Source organism: Arvicola amphibius, chromosome 1 (assembly GCF_903992535.2).
Source record: "Arvicola amphibius chromosome 1, mArvAmp1.2, whole genome shotgun sequence".
NCBI lineage: Eukaryota > Metazoa > Chordata > Mammalia > Rodentia > Cricetidae > Arvicola > Arvicola amphibius.
Window position 1 is genome coordinate 695,912 of NC_052047.1, and position 16,216 is coordinate 712,127.

The 16,216-nt window shown below is 38.1% G+C and overlaps 1 protein-coding gene across 1 annotated transcript in view; it reads right to left on the bottom strand.

The window, feature by feature from the left end:
* Window positions 1-16,216, bottom strand: part of Ccdc18 (coiled-coil domain containing 18) — a 127,758-nt gene that overhangs the window by 45,566 nt on the left and 65,976 nt on the right. Inside the window, 7 exon segments of the mRNA XM_038332291.1 lie at window positions 2,805-2,947; window positions 4,592-4,650; window positions 4,653-4,742; window positions 4,745-4,754; window positions 7,783-7,896; window positions 14,780-14,857; window positions 14,979-15,113. Coding sequence (XP_038188219.1) covers window positions 2,805-2,947; window positions 4,592-4,650; window positions 4,653-4,742; window positions 4,745-4,754; window positions 7,783-7,896; window positions 14,780-14,857; window positions 14,979-15,113 — 629 coding nt within the window.

The following is a 16,216-nucleotide window of genomic DNA, read 5'->3' on the forward strand; positions in this document are numbered from 1 at the left end:
TACCATAAACACATTGCTTTTATGGAACCAGTAATTTTTATTTAAGACTTATTATTAGGTTGTCTTTTTTAGCTTTAAAAGTGACTAGAGTTAATCTTGTATCCTGCTACATTACTGAAAGTGTTTATGAGTTGTAGAAGTTTTTTGGTAGGATTTTTAGGGTTGCTTATGTAAGCTATTATATCATCAGCACTTGGGAGTCAGATGCAGGAGGACCTCTGTGAGTTCAAGGCCCTGTCTCGAAAACATGAACTCAGGTTCTCATGTTTATGTAGAAAGTATTTTAACAACTGAGCCCAAGCTGAATTTTAATTCTGTGTGATATGGGATGCCATTCTGTATGCTGTGAATATTTTTTTTTATTACCATTGGTTAATTTACCATTGGAAAAAGCTGATCTGGTCAATAGCCACACTTAATAGACAGTGGGAAAAAAACAAGCCAAGATAAAGGGAAAAGGAGGGTGGGATCAAGGAGGAGCCAGCAGTTGCCGTAGATGCAAAGTGAGAGGTAACACCATGGCCAAGTGGCAATACACATATTATTCGAAATGGGTTAATTTATATGTAGAGCTAGACAGTAATAAGCCTGAGCTAATAGGACAAACAGTTTGTAATTAATATAAGCTTCTGAGTGGCTAATCAGGAATTGATGGGCAGAAGAGAAACCCACTTACATCTGTGATGCATCGAAAGCCAAAAAGAAGGCTAACAAAGTAATTTTAAAAACTAACTTGATATTAAGGTCATTAAGAAAGGAGACTAGTAATGTGATGTCAGATAGTTATAACCTCAATTATGGAGAAGTTGAAGAACAATGTCTGTAAGTTTGAAGAAAGCCCAAGGTACATATTGAGGCCTTGTTTCAAAAACAAAATAAAGGAAAGCAAGCAAAAGTATCAGAGAATAATATAGTAATAAATATTAGAAACGGTGAGCTCTAGGGTAACTGTGGGGATGTCTGAAGCATAAGAGAAATATAATAGAGAAGAAAGTTTTTAAAAAACAAAAACTCAATTCAAAACATGAATCAGTTAAATGAATACTAACTAACTAGAGCTGATATTGGAGAGAACAATAAACAAGATAGACTATAAATGTCAGCAATAAGGAATGATATTATTCTATTACGCAAGTTCAGAGTACACCTTTGACTCTCTGGTACAAGAACATGGGGAAAAGTTTTTTAGTATACAGAAGCAAGAGAACAAGTGAGTTTTCAGCATAATATAAGAGGTTTATTATAGTAAAAGAAAGGAAAAGTCAGAGAATATAGAGGATGTATATAAATTCCAGACGGTACGACGGAAGTTTTCAGAAATTGGCATGGGACGGGAGAAAACAGCAATGGGTCTTGATTTGGATATCTAGCATAAACAAGGATAAAGTTAGAATTTGAATAGACTTAATGGCGGAAAGGCTGTGTTAGTGGCTGGATACCCGGCAATAGGAAAGTGTAGCACAAATTCTAATTGGTCTTAATAATAAAAACCTGGAGTCAGATATTAGGGGTAAACGTTGAGAGACCAGAGAAGCAGTGCAGTCAGCCACTAGAGAGACCTTTTATCTCTATCAAATCTTCAGATTGAAGGAGTGATCCTGTCTCTATCAGTCTTCAGACTGCATCCTCAGAATGCATCTGAGCTCCTGTCTCCCTTGGCTTTACAGAGGAATGTATTCCTCTCTCCACCCAGCCTTATCACTTCCCATCTCCACCTCCCTGGTGCTGGGATTAAAAGTTGGGCCATCACCACCTGGCTGTTTCTCTTTGAGACTGAATCAATATCGTATAGCCCAGAGTGGCCTTGACTGATAGAGAACCATCTGTCTCTGTCTCCCGAGTCCTAAGATTAAAGTGTGGGCCACCACTGCCTGGCTTCTAGTGGCTTAGTTCTGCTCTCTGATCTTTAGGCCAGCCTTATTTGTTAAAGCAAACAAAACATCACAGGAAAGAGAAATCGTGAAGGAAGAATATGTCACTGTCACTGTTAAGAGAAGTTTATCTGTTAAAGCAAGTACCACTCTAAGCCCAGAGACCCTATCTTAATACTCAGTCCCTGTCAATGAGAAAAGAAATCTGGGGACATAAGGTTTTAGTTTCTGAACATAAGTTCACACTTGACTGCTAATGATATAAAAAGGGGTAGAAAAATGTTAATTCTTATTGACAAAGTAGAATCTAGATAAGCTAAGTATATATCGGTTTCACCTCACAGACTCACTGAGATGATTCTGAATGTCCAGTCAAGGCTGACAACTAGTTTATTTATCCTAAACACAATAAGGTTCCCTGGCTAGATGATGGTGGTGCACACCTTTAATACCAACACCCAGGAGGCAGGAGTTTGAGGCCAAGCTGGTGTACAGAGCAAGTTCCAGGACAGTCAGGGCTACACAGAAAAACCCCCGTCTTGAAAAAACAAAAACAAAATCAAATAAACAAAAAACCCAATTAGGTCCCCTGAGAGTTTCCCCAATGTGAAGAGATCGTTCTTTGTAATTTAAAACAGCAGTTGCTGAGTGCCTATAAAAGTGTGCTATTTGTACCAAATGTTGTGGGAACCCTACAATAAGTTAGATTCCTTATTTCAAAGTAAGAATGCAAAAGTACTATACTACATTATAAAAAAAAAGGATATAATGAAGGCTATGAGGGAGATATAATAAAATGCTACAGGAACATAGGTTATGAAGAAATTAATTCCTCACATAAATATCTCACTGGATCATTATCAAACTTGGAAACTCACACATTACTGATACAAAATTGAGAAGGGAAATAAAACTATTATATTCAAGTTTTACCTGAGAGTACCAGTAAGCTCGATAATTTTTTGCCTTTTTACATCAGCATCATGTATGGCTGTCTCATGTTTCTCTTCCATTTTTCTCAACTTTTCTGCTGAGCTTTCCTTTAGTCTCTGAAGCTCTTGTTCCTGCTTTGATACCTGAAAAGCCAGTTTTCAGTTAAGTGCTTAAATTCAATTACACCCAACATTATACAGAAGAAAAATACTTTCATAAGATTATAGTCTAACCTATCATTTAGTTTCAAGATGTATTCTAAAAACCAAAGTAAGCTTGGTGTGGCAGAATTTAACTATAGTCTTAGATACTGGAAAGGCTGAGGCAGAGAGACTGCCTGATTGCCTGAGTCTAGGAACTCAAAACCAGTCTAGGCAATATAAAAAGACCCCATTTCAAAAATTAAATTTAATAATAACAGTATAATTAAAATATAAATCAGGATGCTTGAAACCAGAAAGCATAATTAACTGTTATAGAGATAAAGTTATTCATTATCACTCACTGTTTTTATAGAAGTGAGCACATTTAACAATGAAGTGGCAGGTGAGTCTGGGTGCTTGTGTGCTACAGGTGAGACCCTGAATTCAACACTCATCAAGCACAACAATGAAGAAAAGGAAAGAAAAAGGGAAACAGAGAGGATTGAACACAATAAGTAAAAATTCCCCTTTCGTGTACGCCACCAATGAGAAGAGTTTCTTTGGAGCTGGGCAGTGGTGGCGCAGGCCTTTAATCCCAGCACTCAGGAGGCAGAGGCAGGAGGATCTGAGTCTGAGGCAAGCCCTCATCTACAGAGCAAGTTCCAGTACAAGCTACACTGAGAAACCTGTCTCAAAAAAACAAAACAAAACCGAGTTCTTTCTTCTCATTTCAAAAAAGGGAGGGGGATGGTTGAAGATGAATCAGACTCTCTCTGTCTCTCTGTTTCTCTCTGTCATCTTTCGCTTACTCTGTCTCTCTCTCTATTATGATATACACACATATATACACACATATATACACTATATGACAAAAAGTTATGATTATCCTAAAAGTCAGAAAATTTAATGTTTTTATAACTTTTTCTTTTGAAAGATAAAAACAGAATATATATGAAAGAAATTGAGACAAAGTTGATATTGAATAAAAGAAAAAGATTAGTTGCCTTTAATCTCAGCACTCAGGAGGAAGAGGCCAGGCAGCATCTGTAATCTGAGCCAGCTGGTCTACAGAGTGAGTTCCAGGACAGGCTCCAAAGCTACAGAGAAATCCTATCTTGAAAAACAAGCAAAAAAGATAAAAAAGAAAGGAAAAAAAAAGAAAAATTAAGACTCTAGATCAAAGTGTTTAGGAGTCTTTCAGTGGAATGATGACTTCTTCTTTTCTTTAAATGAATCTTTGCTGTAGTCTTGGAGACTGAACCTGCAGACTTGTGTGTACTACACAGCCACTGTACCACGAGTTACAGTCCCACGATCAGAACTTACATGTGCAGCTCAGCAGCAGTTCTATTTTGGGGAAAGGGATTCTTCTTTTATTGTGTTTTCAGTTCTTTAAAGAATGCTATACCACATGTGGTATTCAAAAAGGAGACATCAGAAGACATAATAATTCATATAGGTATTAAATTTATAGATTCAAGAAAAATTCAGTCAGGGAGTCTAAATTATAATAAAATTTTGTGGCATTATAAATATTGTCACCATAGTATGAGATTTAGATCTGATTTTTTCTTAATTAAAAATCTGCAAATGATCTTTAAATTCTATTCCATAAAAATTCAAACTATTTTAGTCAACATATACCCTCTTTTCAAGTTTGGCTGAATATCTTCTACTCTCATTTCTGAGTGTCTCCTGCTGTACATCTGCTGCTGCTGCTGGAGACTGTGTTGCAGAACAGCATTCTGCTCACTTGTCTCTTGAAGACTATGACTCTTTAGTCTTAGCTCTTCGGCAAACAATATACCTAGCAGATATATATATATATTCCTTGTTTACAATGAAAATGGTTCAAATAAAAGACAGCTCATAATTATCACACTTTACATGTATTCTAGCTCATCATGGAGAAGGAATGGTTCATTATTCTGACTGGGGGATGAAAATAGGGTTATTCCTATAAAAAGGTTATGAATACAGGAAGATGCTTATAGAGCTCAATCTTGTTTGGCATCATTTTGAAATGTTCCATGCAATGCATTGTTTGGCTGCTAGGATTCTGAAACATATTTCTTTCTGAGAAGGAAAACATTTTAATACTTATGGACTGGTGTGGTGTTTAAATGTAATCGAGTCCTATAATTCATAGGGGGCAGCAGTATTGGGAGGTGTGGCCTTGTAGGAATAGTGTCATTGTGGGGTGGGCATTGAGTCTCTTTTGCTTAAGCTTCGGTCAGTGTCACACAGATCACTATCCTGTTGTCTGCAAGATAGACAGGACCCTTCGCTACCAGCTACAAACACCATATCTGCCTGTACTTCACCATGTCCCACCATGATGATAATGGACTGAACCTCTGAACTGTAAGCCAGCCACACCAATTAAATGTTTTCTGTTATAAGAGCTGCCATGGTCATAGTGTCTCTTTATAGCAACAGAAACCCTAGACAGTTGATCAACTATCTTACGTTAACCTTTTGCTCTGAAGTCATAACAGCTTCCTCTAGGTACTAAGACCACACAGCATCATCATCATCTTTTACTGTAACAGGAAGGAGAATGCTCTGTGCACCCATCCCAGAAAGGGAAAGACAGAGGTAGCTCTGGATTGATCTAACACTGCATTTATGAACCTTCTTTCCCATTTATAGATAAAAAAAACCAAAATTACTACAGATAAAAATCAGGTGATACTTATACTACATAGTGTTAATATTACAGTTTGAAAATTATATCACGAACAAATTGATCCAGATTATTCATATTCCAACACATAAAGTAATAACAATATCACTACGAACTTCACTACAAATATTTAAGGTCTTAGTATGCTGGGTCTCCAAAATTTCTTTAAAAGACATCTTTAAGGTAGGCAGCCTTAGAAGGCTAAAGCAGGAGGATTATGAATTACAAGCTGCTAGAGGCTACATAGCAGGCCTTGCCTATGTATGGTGGGTAGATGCTGAGGTTGTAGAGATAATAAGACAACTCTTATGAATGGTGTGGGACCATGGTCTAATATTCTGTCATTATATTTTAAATAAGCGCTGATTGACCAGTAGCCAGGCAAGTATAGTCGGGACAACCAGATAGAAAAAGTAGAGGCGGGTCAATGGAGAACAGGAGATTCTGTGAAGGAGGAAGCTCATCCCTCTGCAGTCCTGGCCCAGCCACAGAAGAAGCAAGATGTGAGTGCCTCGCTGAAAAGGTACTGAGCCACATGGGCTAACACAGATAAGATAATGGGCTAATATAAGTTATTAGAGTTAATAAGAAAGCCTGAGCGAGTGGGTCAATCAGTTTATGATTAATGTAGACCTCTGTGTGATTTCTTTGGGACTTAACGGCTGTGGGAACTGGGCAGGGACAGAACCTTAGACAACAAATGAAAGTCTTAATTTTTGTTTCATGTGTGTGTATACATGTAGAGGTAAGAGGAAAACTTGGAGGAGTTCTCTCCTTCCACCATGTGGGTTCTAGGCATAGCACACAGTTTTACCTGCCAAGCCAATTCTTCAGCCTTTAGAAAAGGTCTTTAGTACTGAAAATTTTACATCAATAAAGTTTAGTTGTTAAACCTAATTTTTTAAAAAATAGTACCCTCACTGTGTAGCCATTGATGGCTTAAACTAAGTAGCTCAGCCGGCCCACAACTCCCATCCCTCATGCATAGCCACCCAAGGGCCGGGAGTTTTAAGTCTGTACCACCACATCCACCTTCTAAAGCTGATTCTTAACTCTTCAAGCAGAAGAAAACCATTTTTTTTAAGTTTTGCCATCCACAAGGGTGGTAGAGGGTAGGTGGATCTCCAAGTTCAAGGCCAGCCTGGTCTACAGAATACTTTCAGGACTGTTCCAAAAAACCACAACCACCACCAACAAAAAAAAGTTTTGAAGAATTTTAAACTCCTACGTCTAAAACAATGCTTTAAATATTATTCAATTTATATTTAAATTACTATGTAATAATTGTAACTTACTATTTTATAATGGCCTAAAAATAAGTGAATTGGAATTTTAAGGTATTATATTTTATGCTATACTGAAATAAAGTCTGTTCTTTAAAGAATATATAATTTAGAATATGTTTTAGTGTACATATATATAAGGCTACACTGGTCTACAAGTAAGTTACAGGACAGCCTGCACTATTAGACAGAAACCTTGTCTCAAAACAAACAACACTACATCTAATGTCCTATTTCTAGACACGTTTAGAGCATGTGAAGGCGACGGGGATGTAACTCAGGCAGAGGAGCTTCTGCCTAGTGTGTGATCTGGAATGAGAATGGCTCCCAAGAGGCGCAGATATTACAATACTTTGTCCCCAGTGGGTGGAACTACTTGGGAAGATTAGGACGTGTGTGACACTGTTAGAGCCACGTGTGTCACTGGGGGGTAAATTTAAAAGTTTCAAAGACACAGCCATCCCTAGTTACTCTCTGCCTACTACAGTGTCTACTGCTCCAGTGCCATTCCTGCTGCTACACTCTGACACATTTAGTGGTCAAGGACTCACCCTCTGAAACTGGAAGTCCCAAAGAAACTCTTCCTTCTCTAAGTTGCCATTGGTCTGGTGTCTTATGCACAGTGGTAGAAGAGTGTTGTACCTAGCACAAACCTTTCCCAGCACCACACAAACCAAGTAATGTTGTACACACCTGTAATCTTAGCACCTGATAATCAGAAGCAGGAAGATCGAAATTCTATACCATCAGTTGTGATAGCTAGTGTGAGGTTAGCCTTGGATACCCTAGGCCATATTAGAAAAAATAAAAAACTAACAATAACAACAAACATTTGAAAAATTTTGCTAAATAAAAGAATAGTTTACCTCTTCAGACTTCTTCTCAGCTGTTTTCAAATTTTTCCTTATTTCTTCCAACTGATTCAAATGCAAAGCAAGTTCTTCCTTACAGATTTCTAAAGCTGAATCCAGTTGTCTGACCTAAAGCAAAAAAAAAAAAAAAAAGCAAAATATAAATAAGAAAAGAAAAGAAAAATCAAGGCACTTGGGAGGCAGAGACAGGAAATCTCTATGAGTTCCAGGTAGCCTGGTCTACACAATGAGCTCAGGACATCCAGGATTATGTAGAGAGACGTTCTCCTCAAAAAACAAAAACACACTGAATTAATTAATTAATGATATTTATTATTTGTACATATTTACAGACTGGTCTCCTAAGGTTTACTTTACTGCTTGAAACACTAATCAGGTCAGTAAGACAGCTAAGGCAGCAAAGGCACTTTCCTGCGCAAGCCTGTGACCGAGACAGACTCCTGGAACATCTGGCGGAAGAAAGCAATCAGCTCAGCAAAGCTCGTCCTGACCTCCACCCATCCGCTGTAGCACCTGCACACGTACACCGCAGCAAACACTTGCAACACGCAACAGTAATAAACAAAAATTTAAACCTCTAAGATAGGTCTATTTATATAAAATTGATCTGACAGTAGAGACTGACTGACAAGCTCATTCATCAAGGCCAATCAGGGAACTAAAGAGGAAGCGCAGAGCAGCCCTGAACACGTAAGCGCAGAACGCGCTCAGGGCCAGGCAGCAGAAGGACAAGTGGTGAGCAGTGAAATGCCGGAAGCACAGACTGGTAAGGAGTCAGTCATTCTGAAGCCTAGGCCAATGACGTAGGAAAGGGGAGTACAGATACCCTACAAAATGTTGCTAAGATGAGAATAATTGGAAATGTTGGTTTGTGAAGAAAAAATTTATCACACAGGAAAAACATCTTCTTTGCTTAGTACCTGTGAAAAATATTCTTTAAAAAAACCAATAACATGACTCAAGTGTTATGTGTAATGCTTTGTGTTATCTGATATTAAAAGAGCAAATCAATTTAGTAACTTTTTAAAAATTAGCTCAAAATACTGTCCATACCCATCTATTACTAAGATTCTTACCTGCTTTTTTCTTTCCCCTATAATATTGAGCCTTTAATTTTGCAGGGAAGAGTCCTTTTCTCTGAATAAAAACATCACATTTGAAACTATGAAAGAATTTCAACAAGACTGGAGAGAAAAAAGAGAAATTTTCTCTCAGGAACTATTTGATGCTGTGGGTCAATGGTCTTTTATCCTGTCACTTGTATTATATTTTAATAAAAACGCTGATTGTGCCAGTAGCCAGGCAGATAGGTGAGGGCGACCAGCAGGAAGAAGAGGTGGGGTGACCAGAAAGGAAAATGCTGGGAAGGGGACAGGGTCGGTCTGCAGTCTCACCCCAGCTGCAGAGGAAGCAAGATGAGAATCCCTCGCTGACAGAGGCACTAAGTAAGCCATGTGTCTTACATCAATTTGACATTAAAAATCGCCCTAGGGGCTGGAGAGATGGCTCAGAGGTTAAGAGCATTGCCTGCTCTTCCAAAAGGTCTGAGTGTCAATGCCCAGCAACCACATGGTGGCTCACAACCATCTTAAAGAGGTCTGGTGCCCGCTTCTGGCGTGCGGGCATACATGGAGGCAGAATGTTGTATACATATAAATAAATAAATATTTAAAAAAAAAAAAAAAAAAAAAAAAAATCGCCCTAGTATTCTTTCTAAAAGGGATTCTGAAGCCACCATTGTGAGAGACTATCTCAGTTTGTTTAATATACTATTGACAGCCAAGAAGGCTGCCATTATGATGACTATCTCAGTTTTAAAAAAAAACTGTTGTCCTAGTTAATCACAATTTTTAAAGATTAACATTTTAAATTGTGTGTATGTGTCTGTCTGTGGATTTGTGCGCATGTGATTGCGGGTGTCAGATCTCCATGGGGCTGAAGTTAAGAGGCGGGTGCAAAGATACCCAGGGTGAGTGTTGGGAACCAGATTGGATCCTTTGTAAATAAGTTTATCTGCGAGAGAAAAACCAACTCTGAAGTCCTTAGTTTAAAACTTTAAAATTAACAGTTGTGTCAATCCACACATGCATAGTGGCGCAGGCCTTTAATCCCAGCACTCCGGAGGCAGAAGCAGACAGACCTCTGAGTTTGAGGCCAGCCTGGTCTACAGAGAGATCTAGGATGACCAGTGCTATGCAGAGAACCCTGTCCAGATAGATAGTAGGCAGGCAGGGCAGACATACAAAGATAGAAAAAGCAAAAACCCTTGTTATGTTATCTCTCTTAGCAAGAGAATGGGCATTAGTACCTGATAATAATACAATAATTACTCTGATAGGATTCATTAAAAGATGATAAAACCCACTTTTATAAGGTTACTGAGAATCAGACATTCACATGGATAACCACTCCAAAGATAGTCCAATAAAAATTCCTCTTAAACTAGTGACATCTGAGGGCTGGGCTGTGGTTCAGTGGAAGAACACAGCACACATAAGGACAGCATGCCTGCTGGGGCAGAGGCAGAGCATGCCTTTAATTCCCACACTTGGGAGGCAGGCAGAGCTCTGGTGATTTGAGACCAGCTTGGTCTACAGAGAGAGTTCCAAAACAGCCAGAGCTACACAGAAGAAGCTTGTTTTGAAGAAACAATACAACCGGGCAGTGATGGTGCATGCCATGAATCTCCAGCACTCGAGAGGCAGAGACAGGCAGATCATATGATGTTGAGCCAGCCTGGTCTATAGTGCAGTTCAGGGACAGCCACGGCTGTTACACAGAAAAACCTTTTCACAAAAAAATAACAGCAAAAAGGCCAGGCAGTGGTGGTGCAAGGGCCTTTAATCTCAGCACTCAGAAGGTAGGAGATCTCTGTGAGTTCAGGTCAGCCTCAGCTACAGATTGCAGTGCATTCCAGGACAGGTACCAAAGCTGCAGAGAAAACCTGCCTCAAAAACCAAAAAGAAACAAACAAAACAAACTAAACAAACAAAAAACAAAAAAAAACAATAAGAAAGGACAGCATATATAAGGCCCTGGGTTTGATCTTTTAAAAAAAAAAAATGTCTAAGATACATCAATCACGACACATTCAGGAAGCTGCCAAGACTAACAACGGAAGATGGCTAGGTATCTGGAAGTCTAACAAGTTCCGAGGGTTATACTGATGCGTTAACTAGCAGGACTATAAAGAATATTTAGGTAATTGGGAAACTGTTAAACACAACCGTCCCTCAGGCGGCTACTGAAGAGCAAGAATGTGTAGTGGGAAAGGTGGGTGCATACACAACCACCGCGTGGATTGGTGAGGGAAATAGGTGATGAAGTATAGCTGTGGCTTTTGTGACAGAGTACCTGGGTGTTCCTTGTACTATTCTTTGAATTCTTTTGTGGGGTTTGACATTTTAAAAAAACAGAGTTATGTAAAAATTAACAATCAAGCAAAACCAATGAATAACAAAAAGATTTCTTATGTTACAAAAATTTATCTTAATCCTATATAAATAATCAACATGTACTGTATATAAACTCTTGAGTATGATAAAATCAGAACAAAAATTAACTATTGTGCTGAACCAAATGAACCTCCTCTGTGCACAGTGACAACCGAGGATATGCCCAGCCTTCAGTAATGCTCATTTGTCCACGGGATTCGCTGGGAGAGACGGAGAATCCTAAGAGAAGTAAACAGAAAATTATAGAAAAGAAAGAAATATAATCTAAAACTAAGGCATACTCTTTCAACAATCTATTAACAGGTAACAAACACATTTGTTTACTTTATGGATATTGTTACCTGTTCAGAATTATTTTATTTATGCTGGAATCAAATGCAGGGCTGTGACCACACTTGCAAGGGGACTAACCTGAGCAACATCTGCAGACTCATCAAACTTTTAGTTCTCACTGACCACACTTGAAAATGCATTTTAAACTGACAGTTTAACTTTCCTACACACAGTTCATATATGAGCCTTGAAATTAACAAGCAGAATCTTGCAAAGGAACTTGGAAAGGATAATAAGATAATCAGGAAACAAGGATCCCAGAACTGTAATTTTATTGCTACGGATATTCCAGGCTGAATGGTCTGTAACTGAGCAGTGTGGCGGGGGCCCTGGCGCTGCTAGCTGCGCTGCTGCGGATGGGAAGCTGCACAGACAGCATAAAGGAAGACTGCGGAAACCTGGGTGGGACAACAGCACAGCGTCTGACTCAGGATAGGACAACTGGAGACCAGCCACCAACGGCTGCCCATTGCATGATTAAGCTTCTGGGGCATGAATGATGGATGATGGTGGTGGTGCACAGCCTTAATCCCAGCATTGGGGAGGCGGAGGCAGGCAGATCTCTGTGAGTTCAAGTCCAGCTTAGTCTACAAAGAGAGTTCCAGGACACCTAGGGTTACCAGAGAAATCCTGTCCCAAAAAGCAAAATAATAATTAAAATTACCAATTATTTATATTTGCGCTAAGGAATTTTGCTTCTATATTTCTCCTCATATTTATTTTTTCCCCCAAATTAAAACTCTTTAAAATCATCAAGAAAAAAATTTCAATATATGATTCGTTCATTTTCTGATTTCTTATCTCTTATCTGGACATTAATATATGGAAATTCCTTACTAAAGAAGAAACCGGAAGTTTAATAGCTATTGAATATTACTTAACAAAATAGTTTCATGCCTACAACATTAATATTTATCTAACCTTTTTATTTTTCCTTCTTGTTTGAAAACAAGGTTCTTAGCTGCCTGGAACCACTGTATAGACCAGCCAGCCTCAAACCTTTCAGAAATCCTCTAGACGCTTCTGTTCTCCCACGATGCCTAGGGTTACAGACAGGGGCTACTATGATTGACTTGCATGCTAAATTTTAAAATTAAGTTTACTCTTATTAAGTAAATACACTGTAAATGACTATATGGTGACAGTCAACATTACATTTAAAGTTTAGACTTACTTATGCCTGAGAGACAAAAAAGAAAAATGCCTATAACATGTAAGCCCCTTGTTGTGGGATAATCTTCCTGGACATTGTGGTGAGTGAAGGTTTTTAACCTCATCTGCCCAAGCCCCTTCTGATTGGTTTAATAAAGAGCTGAATGGCCATTAGCTAGTCAGGAGAGGACAGGTGGGACTTCTGGGCAGAGACAGGAACTCTGGGGGAAAATCTGAGCGGTAGGAATTCGTCAGTGAGACACAGAGGAAGTCAGATGTACGGTATGGAGAAGAAAATCATGAGCCATGGCAGAAAGTAGATTAGTCTAAAAGGGTTAATTTGTTTTAAGATCTAGTTGGAACAAGTCTAAGCTAAGGACAAAGTTTTCATACTTAACAAAAAGTTGCCATATCATTGTTTGGGAGCTGACGGTCCATGCAAGTACACGCTTTAGCCCCTGGCTTGTATACGCATGTATCATAGCAGACCACTTCCCTTTCCCCAGACGGTAAAGGGTGTCCTTAAACTGACTGGTCCTGTAAGACAGCAGATCTGTCCCAGCAGCACAGCAGACTGACTCAATCTCCCTTTGTAATCATACTGCTACTCTGCTCAGAGATGACTAGGACAAGGGAAGACATAGAAATTAGACCCTGCCTACATTAGACAAAATACATTAGTCTCGTGGCTTTCCTTCATCAGCTTTGGGCTGATATGGCTAGGTGATAAATCTGGGGAGCATTCAGGTATAGTCCTGGCCCCACATTGTAACATCAATATCTAAAATATATAGCCTATTATTAAAATGTATTTATGGTCATAGTGAATCTCTAAGTAACCCCAGACCCATAACAACAAATAAAGACATAATTGTTGGGCTGGGAAGATAGCTCACAATAAGCGTGGAGATCAGAGTTCAGATTTCCAGCACTCAAGTACAAAGCCAGGTATGGCAGCATGCATGTGTATACAATTCTATCATTAGGGAGGCAGAGACAGCAAGATCACAGGCCAGACTAAATAGCTGCATTGGCAAACTCCAGGTTTAATGACATATCCTATCTCAAAAAAAAAAAAAAAGAAAAAAAAAGACTGAGGAAGAGACCTGATTTCAACTTCTACCTTCCAATCACACATATGCATATATACTACACATACAACACTGCTGTGGGAAATACTCTCCTACACTTTAAAGATTTGTCATTCATATTGGCTTAATAAAACTCTGATTGGCCAGTAGCAAAGCAGGAGATATAAGTAGGGCAACGAGACTAGGAGAATTCTGGGAAGAGGAAAGGCAGTTGCCACCCAGACGCAGAGGAGGAAAGATGAAATGCTGCCCTGAGAGAAGGCGCCAAGAAATGTGGTTAAACATAGGTAAGAATTATGGGTTAATTTAAGTTGTAAGAGTTAGTTAATAATAACGCTGAGATAAAAGACCAAACAGTTTATAATTAATGTAAGTATCTGTGTGTTTCTTGGGGACTGAACAGCTGCAGGACCAGGCGGGGCAGAAACCTCTGTTTACACAACACAAACATATTCTCTCCCTCTCTCCCCCTGCTGCCTTGAAGACATATTGTTTACATAGGTATATACAATCATAAAACATTATAAAAAGAATTCTAGGCAAAAGTAGTCATCTTTATATTGAGAGCTAGTTCCAGGACAGTTGGAACTGCTACACAAGGAAACCCTATCTAGAAAACCCAAAACAAAACAAAACAAAAAGCCAAAGGCGTACACAATCTTAATCACTAGGCCAATTCCTTAACCACTTAATTGATGTTTATATATTACAATTTTTAATAATTTATTGAAAAAAGCCATAGAAATGTCTGTAATAGTAAAACAGAGGCCTGATAAGAAGGCTTTAGCAGATAAAGATTCTTGTCTCCGAATCTAATTACCTGAATTCTACTCTTGAGATCCATTTAGGATAGAAGGAGAGAACTAACTCTTGTGAGTTGTCCTATGACTTCACACTCATGCCATGGCGTATGTATGCACACAAACACACACACATACACAAAAAGTATACTATACTAGCCTTGATTGTTTCTTCAGATACATGAATCTGCAATGCTTTCAAAGCTTCATCTTTCTTCATATTTTCTTTTTCCATTTCCTGTAAACAAATTTTGGTAGAAAAAAATGTTTGCAAATAAATATTGAGAGTATATTAAATATATGCTACAGAAACATAAAATGCTAGCTTTCAAATAGTACTTTTAAAAAAATGAATTTACCACTTTACTTTCCGTCAAGAGCCTATCTAGTGATTCAAGGTGATGTTGTTTATATAGTATATCTTGCTGCAAAATGGACATAGTCTTTTCTTGTTCTTTGAACTGCTGGTCTCTTTTCTCTAGTTGACTTTCAAGCTAAATATAAAATCAAGATTTTCATGTTATATAGTTTTAAAACATTGGGAACACCTTAAACATAAATATATTTGAAAGTACACAGATTTTTGCATTTTAGAAATTTCCTTCAGTTTCCCTTAATTAAAAAAATTAAATCATAAATCTCTTTTCCCTTTCTTTCATTATTCTTATTATTGACTGGTCTGTTTTCATACTTTTATTAAATATGTGCAGTCATAAACAATATGGAATACAATTTTCTGTCTTGAAATTTTACATTTATTATAGCAATATCTTTAAGTTTTAAAGTTCAGGGTTTCTCAATAGCTATGGAACCAGTCCTGGAAGTCACTCTGTAGGTCAATCAGGTTGGCCTTGAACTCACAAAGATCTGCCTGGCTCTGCCTCCTGAATGCTGGGATTAAAGACTTGCACGACCACTGCCCAGATAATTTGCTTTTTCTTTTAATCAATATAGTTTCAGATGTTTGTTTGTGTTGACATGTATGGGTCTAGTTCATTTATTTTAGGAAGTAGTAGACTCAATGTAAGAAATTAAGGTTTACTTTGATATCTTGTCTTGATTTATGTAACATTTTCATTTCAGAAGATATTCTATTCCAAGATGATCAAATTTTTTTTCTCTCTACCTTTACCCTTTATTATTTCTGGTTTTTGGGACTGACTCCCAATCTATCATAACAACAACAACAACTGACAATTACAATTATTGTACTGTTTTCTTTGTCTTTCCTCTTATTTCATACTTTCATGTTCTGAAAAGAATAAAATGGTATTTATTGTCTTTGTCTCGTTTTTGGAATTTAAAGTACTTGCCTTCTTTGTCAAATGAGTTTGAAAGTAATTCATCTTCTTCTAGTATACTATATAATAATGCTATTTCTTCCTTACGCGTTTGGAAGAATTTGCCAGTGAAACCACATAGACCTGAAATTTTTTGGAAAAATGTGAAACTAAGTTTCCTTTATTTTGTTTTGAAAGATAAGAAGTCATGACGCATTCCTGGGTGGTCTGAAACTTGCTGGGAAGACCATGGAGAGTCCCCTGCGGTAGCCCACGAAGACCATGGAGAGTCCCCTGCTGTGGCCCACGAAGACCAT